Source organism: Macrotis lagotis, chromosome 1 (genome assembly GCF_037893015.1).
Source record: "Macrotis lagotis isolate mMagLag1 chromosome 1, bilby.v1.9.chrom.fasta, whole genome shotgun sequence".
Classification (NCBI taxonomy): domain Eukaryota; kingdom Metazoa; phylum Chordata; class Mammalia; order Peramelemorphia; family Peramelidae; genus Macrotis; species Macrotis lagotis.
This window is the reverse complement of record NC_133658.1, coordinates 546,325,550-546,339,868: the sequence shown is the minus strand read 5'-3', so window position 1 is coordinate 546,339,868 and position 14,319 is coordinate 546,325,550. Positions and strand designations below refer to the sequence as shown.

Genomic DNA, 14,319 nt, shown 5'->3' with positions numbered 1-14,319 from the left:
TTTTGCTTTTGTCAGTGTATCACCAATGCCCAAGATAATACCTGGCAAATAATAACTGTTTCATGAATTGACCTCATTCTTATTAACCATAACAATGTCATTGTGAAATAACTGACACCTGTGCAGGCTTAAGGATGTTTCTGAATCAGAAGTAGTAGCTAGGTGGCATGGTGGATAGAATTCTGGATTTGAAATCAGTAAGATTAATCTTCCTGACTTCAAATCTGATCTCTAACATTTATTAGCTGTGGGACCCTGGGCAAATCATTTAACTCTCTCTTTGCCTCAGTTTCGGCATCTGTAAAACGAGTTGGAGGAGGAAATAGCAAACCACTCCAGTATCTTAGCCAAGAGAATACTAAATGGGGTCTTGAAGAGTTGGATGCAACTGCACAACAAAACATCACCTGATTCTATCAACATATAAATAGCTGGTATTAGTCAATTAATAAGCTTTCTTAAGTATTTATCTAGGTGCTAGTCACTGTGCTAAGTTCTGGGGAAAACAAAGAGAGGTATAAGATATATATATATATATATATATATATATATATATATATATATATATATATACATAATTGGGAAAATCCCCAAAGCTTCCTGTCTCCATTCTATGAAGATCTCTGTAACCTCTCTGGAGATCAGAAAGAAAGGCTTATCTGATGTTGCTACCCCTTTTTAAGGGATGGTCAATCAACCATAATAACAGCTTTATTTACAGGGTGCTTTCTCCATAAGCATTATCACCTTAATTCTATTGAAGAAACTGAGACCTGAGATCTAAGCCAGGACATGAAACTGGGACTTGAATCTGGGTCCCAAATTTTTTCTACTATATTACACCGACTTGTTAGTTGAAAAGTATACTGGATTTGGAATCAGGAAACCATGGTTAAAATCCCAACTGAAACCATTACTTAGCTGCATTATTTTGAGTAAATTAATTTCCATCCCTGGGTCTCATTTTCCTTCTATGCAAAATGGTTATTATACTATTGGCACTCTCCCCATTGACATGTGAAAAGTACTTCGTAAACCTTAAATTACTTTGTAAAAAATTAATTATGAGAGTAGTTTAGGAAAACTGGTTTTTGGTAGCAGAGGATTTCTCTGATGCTGGGATGCCACTTGACTGTACTCAAAGTAGTAGAAAAGAATATGCATTAAGATAAACTCTTAAGGGTCTCAGGCCTTGGGAAATTTCTGACCTGTCACAAAGGCATCTACTTTTTATTGAATGGTTAAATGGAATGGATGAAGTCTGAAACCTTTGTGACCCGAACCATCATTTTCTCTATATGGGACATCAGATGCTATAAGAACAAGATAACATGACAGTTCATTGCTTACATATTTTAAATGTGAGTTTGACCCTTCATGATACCGAACTGGTTGTTGACATCAGTTGCTAGTGGGGAGGCACCATAATTTAAGCCCTGTACAAAGGAAATGTGATCACTTCCTCACAGTTTGTATGATGGTTGTTTATGGCATCAATTTTCCTCATGTTGCATAGCCATCATTTAATCTTTCCCAAGGGAAAGACTATTGTGGCAACACCAAGTCGGAGTCTTTGGACAAAATGACTGGAGTGATGACAGAGTTGATCTTGCCTCTTATTCAAGAGCCAGTGTGGCTGATTTAATGTTAAGCTTTTCTTTCCAGTGTGATGGAAAGAAGCTGGGACTTGGGTGATATAAGTCACCTTAAAGGATATCAAAGCACCTAGATCTATTTCAAAACATGGTGCAGCATTGATTAACAGTACTTAATTAGCTACACTGTGCTGGTCCAAACTGCCCACAAATTGGACATGTCCCCAAGAATGGAAATGTCGGTTTTTGGTTTATGGAGTACAACATTTGAAGGATAAATCTTCTTAATAGTAAGAGACTGCTGATGCTAGAGTAAAGGATTAGAAAGAAAAATCTATTTAGATGCTGAAATTTGAAGTTTTACTCCTTGTTTTGCCATCAAGATAATGTTCAAGTTCTCAGTGAGTAGAGCCAGGAAATTCAGAATATGTAAAGAGAGAAAATAATCTAGGAATTCTCAAAGTCTCCAAGTTCTAATCCCAGATTTATCCCTTAGACTTATGTTGTATGGTATAATAGTGATAAAAACCTTATTATTTATCTCTTTAAGGTTTGCAAAATACTTTCTTTATAATAATCATAATAAGTGGCACAAAACTATTATTCTCATGTTACAATTAAAAACTCAGGAGACTTGCTAGTATAACTATGAGTGACAAACATAGGACTTGAACTCAGGGTTTCTGATTCAAAGTTCAGTTATTTTTTGCAGGTGATAGACAATAATAGATGGTATATGGAAAATTTATTAAGTACTTATTATCTAAGAGCTGGGAACACAAATAGGAGTGAGATAGTACCTCTCCTCAAGGAATTTATATTCTAGTGAAGGAAGATAACACATAAAGTGAAGTAAGAGAGTTGGGAAAGGACCAGATTGGTGCAGAAATGATAGTGAAATGAAGAAGAGGACCTGGGTCCTGGGGGGGAAATGGCAAAAACTCTCACCTATTAGATTCAGAGAACCTAGGGTCAGAATACAAGGTTCTAGTGGAAAGGAGATGACTGAAAATCAAATGATATGATGGGAGAATTGATAGTAAATATTGTGGAGAGTCTGGTCCCTGACAAGATATGACAAAATGGTAAGCACTGAACTTAGAATATGGAGACTAGAATACTTCACTCATATATGGCATTAGGAAAGTTACTTCCCTATCTTGGCTCTCCGTTTCTCCATAAGCCAAATACAAGAGCTTATTTATATTTTGTTTTTTAAGGTGCCTTCCAATTCTAAAGTTATAAGACTTCAAAGAAGGCTTCTATAATGTTTAAGTTTTGTTTTTCCCCCTGTACTTGATGCTTTTAGAAATAAACTTAATTCACAAGTTTAAAAGATATTAAGTAGTTTTTTTCTAAAAAGACAGTGGCAGTTTTGAGACATGAAAACTAGTAAAATAAATATGATCAAATGCTTGCTAAGTATAGAATTCTATCCAAAATAAAGTAATTATAATTGAGGACCAACAACGCAACTCAGGCATCTCAAGTATCAAAAAAGCAATGCAACTCAAGTATGAAGTATGCTAGGATTAGCCAAGACCCTGGACTCCTTGGAAAGGTCTGCACTGTCAAAAATGAAGTCATAAATCAGATAACCCTTTTGATTGTGTTGATGCATCAGAACAAATGAACACATGGATTGCTTTATTAAATATTATGCGAAGGTACAAATGCAAATAGAAGATCGAGACAGACTATGTTTTCAAGGAGTTCACACTATAATAAAAAAGGATATATTGGTAAAATAGATGATAATATATCTTCTTTAATATAATTTCCAACAATAAATATATTTCTTTTTTTAATCATTGGCTATTACTAAGGACTTTGGGAGTGAGAATTTCTTTTTTTCCCAATATTGAGTAGTAGTAGTTGCTGGGGATGAAAGTTACCAGGAAATATCTTGACAAGAGGATTACTTCGTTGATTAATGGCTATAGGACTGGGCAGAAAGGAGGGCTAAAAGTCTGGGGGGATTCTGAACTATCAAGTTCAAGGTTCCATGGCACAGTGCATAGAGCTCTGGAGTAAGAGTCACGACTACCTGGGTACATATCCCTTCTCAAATACATAGTACCTGTGTGATTCTAAGCAACTCAATGAAGCTGCCTGCCTCAGTTTCTTCATCTATAAAATAAGAGTTCCTACTTTACAGGATTGTAATGAGAATCAAAGGAGAGAACAAATGTGAACACCTTGGCAAACATAAAATGCAAGCTATAATTATTATTATTACTGTGGTCTGAAGGGAGGAGGTGATAGAGACTATAGGAATGCTTTACTTTTCTTGGCAGCTGATGCTTTCTGTACATATATCTTGCTGCTTCAGACAGCCTGCCTAGCTTGCCCTATGAGTGGGAGTTAGTTGGCAGTTGCTGGACCCTTCTTTACAACATCCTTTCTAAGGAAGGAAGTGGCTGGGCAGTGCCACTATAAGCTCCTGTCAGTCAGAACCAATGTGGTGCATGTTTAGTGTCCAAAGACTTGGTTTCAATCCTGGTTCTGCTGTTTTAGTGTTTGACCTTGACTTCCCTGAGAATCTGTGGGACTTAAGTTTAACTAATCTGAAAGTATCTGGGTGTTCCAATAGATTAGCATGTTGGAGGAAACAATACCTGAGTTCAAATTTAGACTCATACATATATGTTGGAATGTATATGTGTGTGTGTATGCATAACATTTCAGTTTGTCAAAGCATGTCATTCTATCTACACAAAAATCCTGGGACATAGGTACAATTATTATCTCCATTTTAAAGGTAAGGAAAGTAAGGCACAGGGATTGATGAGAGTTAGACTTACTCAAGGTTATCAAATGAACAAATGTCTGAGTCTAAAATTGTTTTTACATGTAATTGGGAGGAAAGATAAAAACATTATTTTAAAAATAAAGTCTTCAAGCTTCAGTCTATGATCTTAGAATTAGCCACAGTTTAGTCATTTCTGTCACCTGCTTACTCTTTATAAATACAACTCATCTTTTGTCTCTCAGTTTGCATAGGAATCCAATAATAGGTTAAAATAATATCTATCTCATTCTCTCTTCTCATCTCCAGGTAAAAAATCAAATTTAAAAGTCCATATCAATACCACAGGTGACTCCATTCTCATGAAGTTTCTTCGTCCAGATCCAAACACCAGACTAGAAGGTTTTGTCTTGGGATATGGAAGCAATTCACATTCCAACCAATATTTCCCATTGCCTGCAGAAGGGAAGACATCTGAGACTGAAGTTGGTAAGACAGTTGACAAGTGAAGGTGGAAGTGAAATATAGTAGAAGGGTAATGGTAATGATCTAATTTGAAAATCAAGTAATTTTTTTAATCTACACAGAAATGATGAAAAATTCACAGATCATCTTCATGACTATCATGGTATTTTGTTAAGTCTATAGTCCTTCAACACACAAGAAAAATAAATAAATAAATAAATAAATGAATAAATAAATACAATATGAACAAGAGTAGAGAGAATACTGGGTCACTTGGTTTTGAGTTTTGGCTCCAACATCAAATAGGTGTGCATGACTGAATATGAAAAAAAGTATCTTAATTTCTTCATCTGAAAAATTGATATAATTATGCTATAGGCAGCTAGGTGGCAGATAAGAGGGCTGGACCTGGAGTCAGGAAGACTCATCTTCTTGAGTCCAATTCTGACCTTAGACACTAACTTAAGCTGTATGATCTAAACAAGTTTCAACCCTCTTTGCTTCAGTTTCCTCATGTGTAAAATGAGCAGAGGAAGGAAATGGTAAACCATTCCAGTATCTTTATCAAGAAAACCCCAAATAGAATCACAAAGGACAAAACAACTGAAAAACAGCTAACAACAACAACTTATAAGGTTGTTGTTGACCAAGTGCCTTATAATCCTCCCAAAAAATCCTTTAAAGATATGAGCTAATACTTATATCATGTTTATGTAAATAGTTTTCTCCATTGCTTTATTTTCTTCCTTCCCTCTTACTAGAAGTTGGTAGATGTAGATTAATATTTCTTTTCATTAGAAGCTATAGCAGTATCAGCCTGCTAAGAGAATGATCTTCCAAGGTGCTGATCCATATGGGTCAAACTATTTCTTTTCCTTAAAAAATATTGAAATCTAGAGACTTAAAGGAGACTAAAGGAGTGGGCAGTTGATATGGCGTTCTTCATTAACTGTCTGGCTGTAATTAGGTAGTAAATACTTACAGACATGTTGTCTGGCTACAAAGGCTAGGGAATGAGGAACTCTATCTTCTCTCTTCAGCTTATTGGGTAGACCACTATGGATCCACACAATCTGTAAAACTTTACTCAGCTACTGAGACTGGGCTAAGTAAACTTCCTTTTTAAATCATATGTTCTACAAGGTCTCATTTTATTCCAATTTAGGCTAGTTCTTTGGTGTGGTGGATAGAGCACTGGTCTTGGAGTCAGAAGGACAGTGTTTGAATCCAGCCTCAGGCATTTGATACTCATTAGCTGTGTGACCTTGGGCAAGTCACTTAACTCTGGTTGCTTAGCATCAGTTCTCCTGATTCATATCTGGCCCCTGTAACCAGATGGCTCTGGAAGAGAAAGTGAGGCTGGTAACTTAGCACAGCCTCCCCCCCTCACCCACTCAAATCCAATTCATAGGCTTGTCATAACATCACCTCCTTGATATCATGGTCTTCTTTGAGACCAAAGGACAGACATTATCATTCCAGTTTTGAGCCTTAAGTACCACACCAGCCTGGGATAGGCCTAGCCCATTAGGTCATAAAATTGTTCATTGTCTTTTAAAAAGAATTCTTGCATATAGCATTAAATTTCAAGATATGTCAATCTCAGTAATCCATACAGACAAAAGTGTTTTCCAGATAAGATTACTTAAAAAGTAATTTTTGTTTCACAAGAGGAATATTAATTGTGAGTACTTTCAGAAGGTTTCCAAACACTCAAAAGTATAGATTTAGATTTGGCAACATTTTCCTTGCTCTTCAGTATTTTAAGAGAACCTTAACTAAGGCAGTAGAGTAAAATTTATTTCCATGAAAGGTAAATTCAGCTGTTTAAAAGACAACTTTGATTTGTTGACAATGACCATTATTGTGTCTCTCTTGACTTTTGCCCCAGTTTTTCAAGTAGAGTACTTTCATTGCACTTCAAAAATTAAATAAGTAAAAACTATATCATTAAAATAGGGGTCCAGGCTCATTTTTACACAAGAGTTAAGCTGTGAAACAACTGGAGTGTAGCTATTATAGAAATAAATGTTGTCTGAGATTTAGATACCTTGAACAAATATAACCAATGTAAACTTGGCATAACTATGTTTCCTGTAGCGATCACAGCTTTTTCTAACTAGCAACAGGATACTGTGCCTTATCCAAAACATACAAGGTGAAAACACAGGTCATATGTCTTTCTCTCTTTTGAATATTATGAGTAATTTTTGGTTTCTGTTAATTTGTAGTTGGTTAAATATTTCATAATCAGACTATATCAAACAATTTATAAAAAGTACATTATTAATCTTTAAACAATCACTTGGAAAACTATAGTAATTAGATGATATACTCAAGTTTCATCTCCATTTGGGACCTATATTTAGACAAATATAGTATTATTTTCAAACAATAATATCTATTAATTTCCTGGACATAATGAGGACATCCTATATTATAATATTAGTAGTTTAAATGTCCATAAAAACTATTCAAGAACAATATTTTCTAACCAAAACATCCACTTTTGAAAACTTAATCTTAATGTTTTTTAAATTAATATTTAAAAAGAAATTAAAAATTATCCCATCAATTTTTATTAGCTAAACTGTAAATTGCCTCCTGAAAATATATTTAAAAATAGCAAAAGTCTACTCTTCCTGGAAGTCAAACACAATAAGTAGCTATGCTTTCTGTTTCTTTAGCTTCCTTAGCTTCCTTGCTGTATCTAGGACTCTAGGACTCTGCTTTTTTTAGTCCATTGACTGTTTTTCCAATTTCCATTGCTCAATATCATTGTTTTATTCACTAGTAACAGTAATGATTGGTGTAGCAGCTACTCACATTTTTGTACTATTTTAAATATGCCAAATGGTTTACCCATATTACCTCAGGGTCAGATACCTCAAGAAATTCTTCATCTTCAGTCTCTTTTCTTTCTATGAGCTTATGACCAAATTTTGGGGCACCATTTTCACCTTCCTAAAAGTAGAAAAGGAAGAACTGATAAATGGAATTATGTATTGGAATATTTTTACATATGCCTACATATATATATATATATACATATATATGTATATATATATATATACCTTTTGTATCTAATGATAGTCATCTCTAAGCCAGAGGTGGGAGAGAAAAGGACAAAATAATTTACATGATAACTTTATTGTATATATGGAGGGAATAGGAACTTGTATGTGTTAGATTTGCAGTTTCAGGAGTAATCATCTTTTTTATTGTACTGTATCATGGAAATGCCTTCTTTGTTCCATGAATTGAAGATAAAATAAATTTCTTAGAAAAGCAAATACCCCAGGTTACTCCTCTGATAGCACAGTCCCTACTTTTCCTTCCTGTTAAAAAGTAAGCTTAAAAGCAGGAATTGTTTCATTTTTGTCTTTGTTTTTTTAGTAGGTAGCACTGTGCCTGGAACATGGTAAGGACTTACTAAATCATTGTTGATTGATTAATTTGAGAATTTCCCTTTTTCAGATGACATGATCCCTTGTTCAAATATAAAGATTTAATTGTGAACTATTGGAAGAAATACTATGCCTTTATTAAATTTTGTTCTTTTCATCTAACCATTTAGGCAGCATTCACATTCCTTGAGAATGTCCATAAATTGAATTTCAGAAATAACACTTTAGCCAAGAGGACTTCTAAAGGACTTGGGTTCCACCCAATACATTGTATACACACGTTCTCCACTAAAAAAAGAAACAGTGAAAAGTAGAAAAGTAATGAAGGAAAGAAATATTTGGCTGCATCAATGTTTTCCCCTTTGGCTATCTCAAAATTTGTTAGATATGTGCAATTAATCTGTTACTATAATTGTCCTCATTGATTTAGGTAGGGAATAAGAGACCTTCAAATGGTGGAATAGGTGATGATTGAGGTAAAGTGATGTTGACATGCTGACTACATTAGACTGTTCTTGTAACTGTTGTGGCAAGGTATTCTACAGAGAACTGGCAATGTTAGTGTATTCATAAAGTCTAGTAAGAACTGTGGGATACATGAATATTTAAATTACAGTTTCTCTAAAGGTTTTTCTCAGTTAAGAACAACTATTGTCCAACTTGCAGTACAATCTCCAAGGTATCCCTTGACTTCAAAACTTTCAGTAATTGTTAACTAATTTATAATGCTCGTTATGACTTGCATCTTAGTTATAAGGAAACAGACTATGGAACTGGTGAAAAGAGATTCTCTTGGAATTTAGAAAATTTGAGTTTGAATCCCAGTGCTGCTATTCACAACCTTTGTGATATTGGGCAAGTGACTTAACCTCCTTTTTAGAGATTAGTTTCAAATCTATAAAATAATTCAATCATATTTTCAGTCCTGTCCAACTCTTCATGATCCAAAGAGATTTTCTTTGCAAAGATATTAGAATAATTTACTATATCCTTCTCCAGTTCATTTCACACATTAGGAAACTGAGGTAAAAAGGGTTAAGTGACTTATTAGTCAGCTACAAAATAAATGAGGTTGGATTTGAACTCATGAAGATGTCTCCACGATTCCAAGTTCAGTGCTCTATCTATTATGTCACCTAGCTTCCAGTAAAATGAGAAGTTGGGTATATAAATGGTATCTAAAATGATATATTTGTTCCCAATGGAACATACATTTAAGCATCTCCAGTGTGCAAGGTATTAACCACTTTTAGAACTGAACAAAAAATTATAGAAATTTCTTTGCATAAGAGAACTTAAATTAAAGTTTAACATTTTCCTACCTCTTTTTAATTCTTATTTGTAAAAATTATAATTTATATTATAAAATTTGAAACAAACATTTTGCTCCAAACATTCACATGTACCATATATTTTTCCTGAATATGTTAATCCAGGCTTGTGATTAAGCCTAGGCAATTGGTGACAAGTTCTCTTTTGAACTTTCCTCCATTTTATGATCCCAAAACTTATTTATTAATTTTTTTAAAAATTTACTTTTATCTGGAGTCAAAAACTCATATAACTATAAAGAGCAAATAAACAAGATTTAAATAGAATACAAACTTCCAAGGCTAGTGATGCCTGGTGTCAAGGCAGCAGTGAGGCAGGATTGAGAAAGAGATGGGAAATCACTTAATCATGTCCCATGCTCAGCAGGCAGGTACATTTAAGTAGGCAGAAAATTCTGTGCAGGCCGATCATTCCTTAAGTGAGTCAAGCAAAAGTCAAACAAAAGACTTTAATTGCTCATGGCTATGTTCAGTTCAGGATAGCAGCATCCTTCTTTCCCATCAGCTCACCAGTGGTACACATTTGCCCTGGGTATCTTTCCTCTCCATGAAGAGCACAAGTTCTGGGGCTTCTCTTGTCCATTTTGGCTTCTGCATCCCACAAAGTTTCAGTCTCTCCTTCAAGTGGTGGAAAACTTACACTTCCCACTAGTCTTTTGCCGTTAAGAGACTCCAAAGGAATTACCACTTACTTTCCTGATGTTAAAAACAATGTTATATTCCCACACATAAATAGAAAATGAAAATATTTAAAGATGCCTTATATTTTCATAGTTTTATAATTTACAAACACTTTCACAATTTGTTGAATGATTAATTAAGTTCAAAACTGATGAAGACCAGAGTGAAAAAGCAATAAGGTATATAAATATGAAATTTATTAGTGAAATTAGACATGAGCTTTGAGGGTACTGGACATAGTGAGTTCAATAGTAGTCAAGTGATCTTTACCTAGGTTCCTCTATAGATACATTTCTAGGGTTCTGGGAGTACTTAAGGTGAAAAAAAAACATACCTCACACATATTTTATTTTCACCAACATCTAAATGAAATTGAGGACTTCTTTCAATTATCAATGCACTTTAAAACATTATTCTGAAAAGTTGCCATAGATTACATCAGATTACCAGGTGGAGAACATGACATAAAAAAGGTTAAGAACCCCCATTATATGTCAAGTGTTTACCTGACAATCACAAAAACTAACAATTCTGTTATACTTCCTACTACTTAAACTACAGGGGTGACATTGTGCTATTTTGGAGAGCCACATTTTAGAAATCTTATTGGCAAACTGGAAACATGTACAGAGGAAACAAACCAGGACATTAACAGGTGTAGAAATGAGGCTCCAGAAAGATTGGCTGAAGGATTTAAATGCCACCTGGACAATAGAAGACTTAGGGGTGTCCTAACAACTACATACAAATATCTGAAGGGATATCATGCAGAAGAGGAATTCAAATTGTCTTCTGGAGAGTAGAGGTTTTACTCACACAAGTAAATGTTATTAATCTATCTTCTGTGCCTGGCTTGTGAACTGTGTCCTAAAATACTCATTTATTACTTTTTCCTATTCAGATGATCTGTGATATATTCTACAATATACTCTCTCTATTCCCCGTCTCCACTGATCCTCCTACAAATGTTTTTCATTAAGTTTCCTTCTCCAATTCATTGATTTCCTCACATAAGTATATCTTTTTCATATATATTGCTATTTCTCTGGTCTGTTTGTGAAACCTAGCTCATCAAATTTCAATGATACTTCTATACTGTCATCCTTCTGTAGGGAACCCTGGATTAGCTTGCTTGATTAGTTCTATTTTGTGTATTAACATATAGATCTTTATGTCCGTGGATTAAACTGCCGACTTTCTTCATGGATATTACCCCATATCCTCCTTTTCCTTGGTACCAAGAATCTCAGAGCTTTTTCCTTTGTTATACTTACTGTTCCCTATAGCATCTGCCTCAGTACAGCTACATGAACAGCTTTCTCTAGGCTCCTCCATTGTTAGTTTAAAGCTATTTGTCTGGTATATTCAGTCAGCACTCATCTCAATTCTGAATCTAGATTTGCATGAGTAATTGTGACCAGCAGTTTCATTATAACAATTTCATGGTTCTCTGAGTTCTGGTTCTACAGCTAGCAAGATAGTTAAATGTACAAAAAAATGTCAGAATTGTTGGTAAATATGGAAAACATTGTTTCATTCTTCAGAAAAAGTGGTGTAGAAAATTAGAATTAGCCAGTATGTGAAATATACCAGGTATGAAAGAGATTGTCATAGTCAAATCTACCACCAGAAGACTGAAGGAATTGGAAAACTAGAAAAACCTTCAACTTATCAAATATCTGTAGCCTATAGTGCAACAATAAATAAATTAATTAAAGAGAGAAAAAATCCATTAAAGTGAATGTACTTTTACCTATGGATATACCTTGCCCAAAATTTGATCATTTAATTGCAAATTTCAAATAAGTAGACTCTATCATCCTGTCCTTTTTTGAAGGATTTAATAGGCTTATGTCCCATCTCCCCACCCCCTCTAAATGAATTTTCATTTTCAAGTTTAATGTTGATATTGATTTTGTAAAGATTCTCTGGGTTCATGAAAAATTGCTTATTAGGTAAAACTTTTTTGCTAAAAAATATCAACCAATCAATATCTTGGACCTAATTAGGATATATGCTGGAAGTTTAAGCCACCCAGAATAGATGGTTTTATATTCTTAAAGATCTTAAGGGACAGATATTTTGCATTCTTCCTTAGAACTTTATTCTAATTTTAAATATTTTTTTATCATTCTCTGGCTTCCCAGTATAGATTCAATTTTGTTGCTGTTCTAATCTATTTTCAGTTATTTTTATTTTAGAGACTTTTCTTACTTATTCATCCCTCCTTCAAAATGAATATTATTTCCAAGTTAAATGTTAGTGTGTTACAGATCCTCTGTTTGCTATTATTGTTTGCATTAACTTCTCCCAATATATTAAAAATCTGTGAGTTTATTATTAAGATTTGTTACTCAAGGAATCTGTTTCTTCTCTGCCCACTGATTTACTACCATGACCTTTGGCAGCTACTCCCTCCTCAATGAATGGGTGATAATGTTTATTTTTCACAGATGGCCGTGGGTGGTTTAATGGATTCATCATGATTACAGAATGATAAGTTGAAATCTCTTGAGTGAAAGATATTCCACAAGAGCAAATCATTTTTATTTTATCCTGAAGAACAGATCTTCTCCAGTTAATTTATTTGTCATTTTACTATTTAACAAAGTGATAGTGCTAATTAACTCAAATATTCAAATAAAGCTAGGATCTCATTAATGTGGACTTCCTGCTTGATCATGCAGATTGCAATCATCCTTGCCTAACCATTCTATGACACTCTTGTTTGGGCTCTTCCAAAGTTTCTCAATAGGGGAATCCATTTGACATGCTGGGGTCTCATTTCACTTTTTTTTTAAGTCAGTCACTAAGTATTTTAAAGTGCCTACTACTATTTTAAAGTGTCAGACACTAGGTTAAGGGCTGACATTAACATGGCAAAGATGTAGGAAAAGACAAAAGCTATCCTTTGGCTCTTCTTCATTCTCATCATTGAACCAATTCATCTTCTTATTTGAGTATACATTTATTTGTTTTTGTTATTCTGTCATTTTTTACTAATGTTTATGACTCCATTTGTGAGTTTTTTGGCAAAGATACTGGAGAAGTTTGCCATTCCTTCCTCCAATTCATTTTACAAAAGAAACCAAAGATGAAGTTTATTCAAAAGTCTAACTATACATATACATCTATATATATATATATATATATATATATACACATACATATATATATATATATATATATATTATGTGATGATTTTGGGAGGAAAAGAAGTGAATACAAAAGCAATGGACAATATTTTATTGTATCTTAGTAATTTCAGAATCATTGGTTTGAGTGTATTGAAATCATTAACTTAGAGCAATATCAAAATCAACTCTAAATTGCAAAAATGATAAGGTGATACTATATGTAATTTTTAAAGCCCCAGCTTGACTTCATCAGACAATGATGGGGGAAAAATGGTGAACGGATAACAAAAAACATAACACAAGTCACGTAAAGCAATAGCCACAAGAAAGAGACTGAAATAACCCCTAAATTTCCTTGGCCAACAAACCTGATTTTTCTTGCCAAATGGAGGTCTGTGGCAGCCAAGGATAACAGCAGTTCAGAAAATAATCTTATTTTTAAAATACCATAGAGGCAGATGATTAGAAGATTGCAAGCAAGCAACATCAGAAAATAGCAAAAGGTATTGGTGAGAGAGAGATGAATGCAAATAAAAAAATCTGCTTGGTGTGAGAATCCATTAGAAACTTTCCTTCAGGCACTTTAAGAGATAAAATTGAAAGTAGTGAGGTCATATGAAAATGGAACAGATCTGTTAATTTTAAAATAATCTATCATTGTCATAATTGATGAAGTAGAACCATCATTTTTGTATTCAATACCTCAATGATCAATGTTATAAGAGGAAGCAGAAATAGTGCAAAAGAAGAGAAAGATGGGGAAAGCAGCTGTACCAGAGCAAGTACAAAAAGAAGAAATCTATGCATAGAGGTAATTTTTGAATGGGGGGGTTGGTTTTGGGGTGGGGAGGGTAAAATAGGGAATAATAAGGACTACATATAGAATGTTATTTTTAAACTTGGTCTCAAGGAAACCCAGGGTTCCAAGACAGAGAGGATAAGAGAGAGTACATT

At 34.0% G+C, this 14,319-nt stretch overlaps 1 protein-coding gene across 11 annotated transcripts in view; it reads left to right on the top strand.

Moving 5' to 3' along the window:
• Positions 1-14,319, top strand: part of ABI3BP (ABI family member 3 binding protein) — a 278,236-nt gene that overhangs the window by 78,111 nt on the left and 185,806 nt on the right. For all 11 annotated transcript variants that reach the window (XM_074214347.1, XM_074214345.1, XM_074214338.1 and 8 more), the window contains exon 2: positions 4,654-4,833. In XM_074214347.1, coding sequence (XP_074070448.1) covers positions 4,654-4,833 — 180 coding nt within the window. The remainder of the gene's footprint in view (positions 1-4,653; positions 4,834-14,319) is intronic.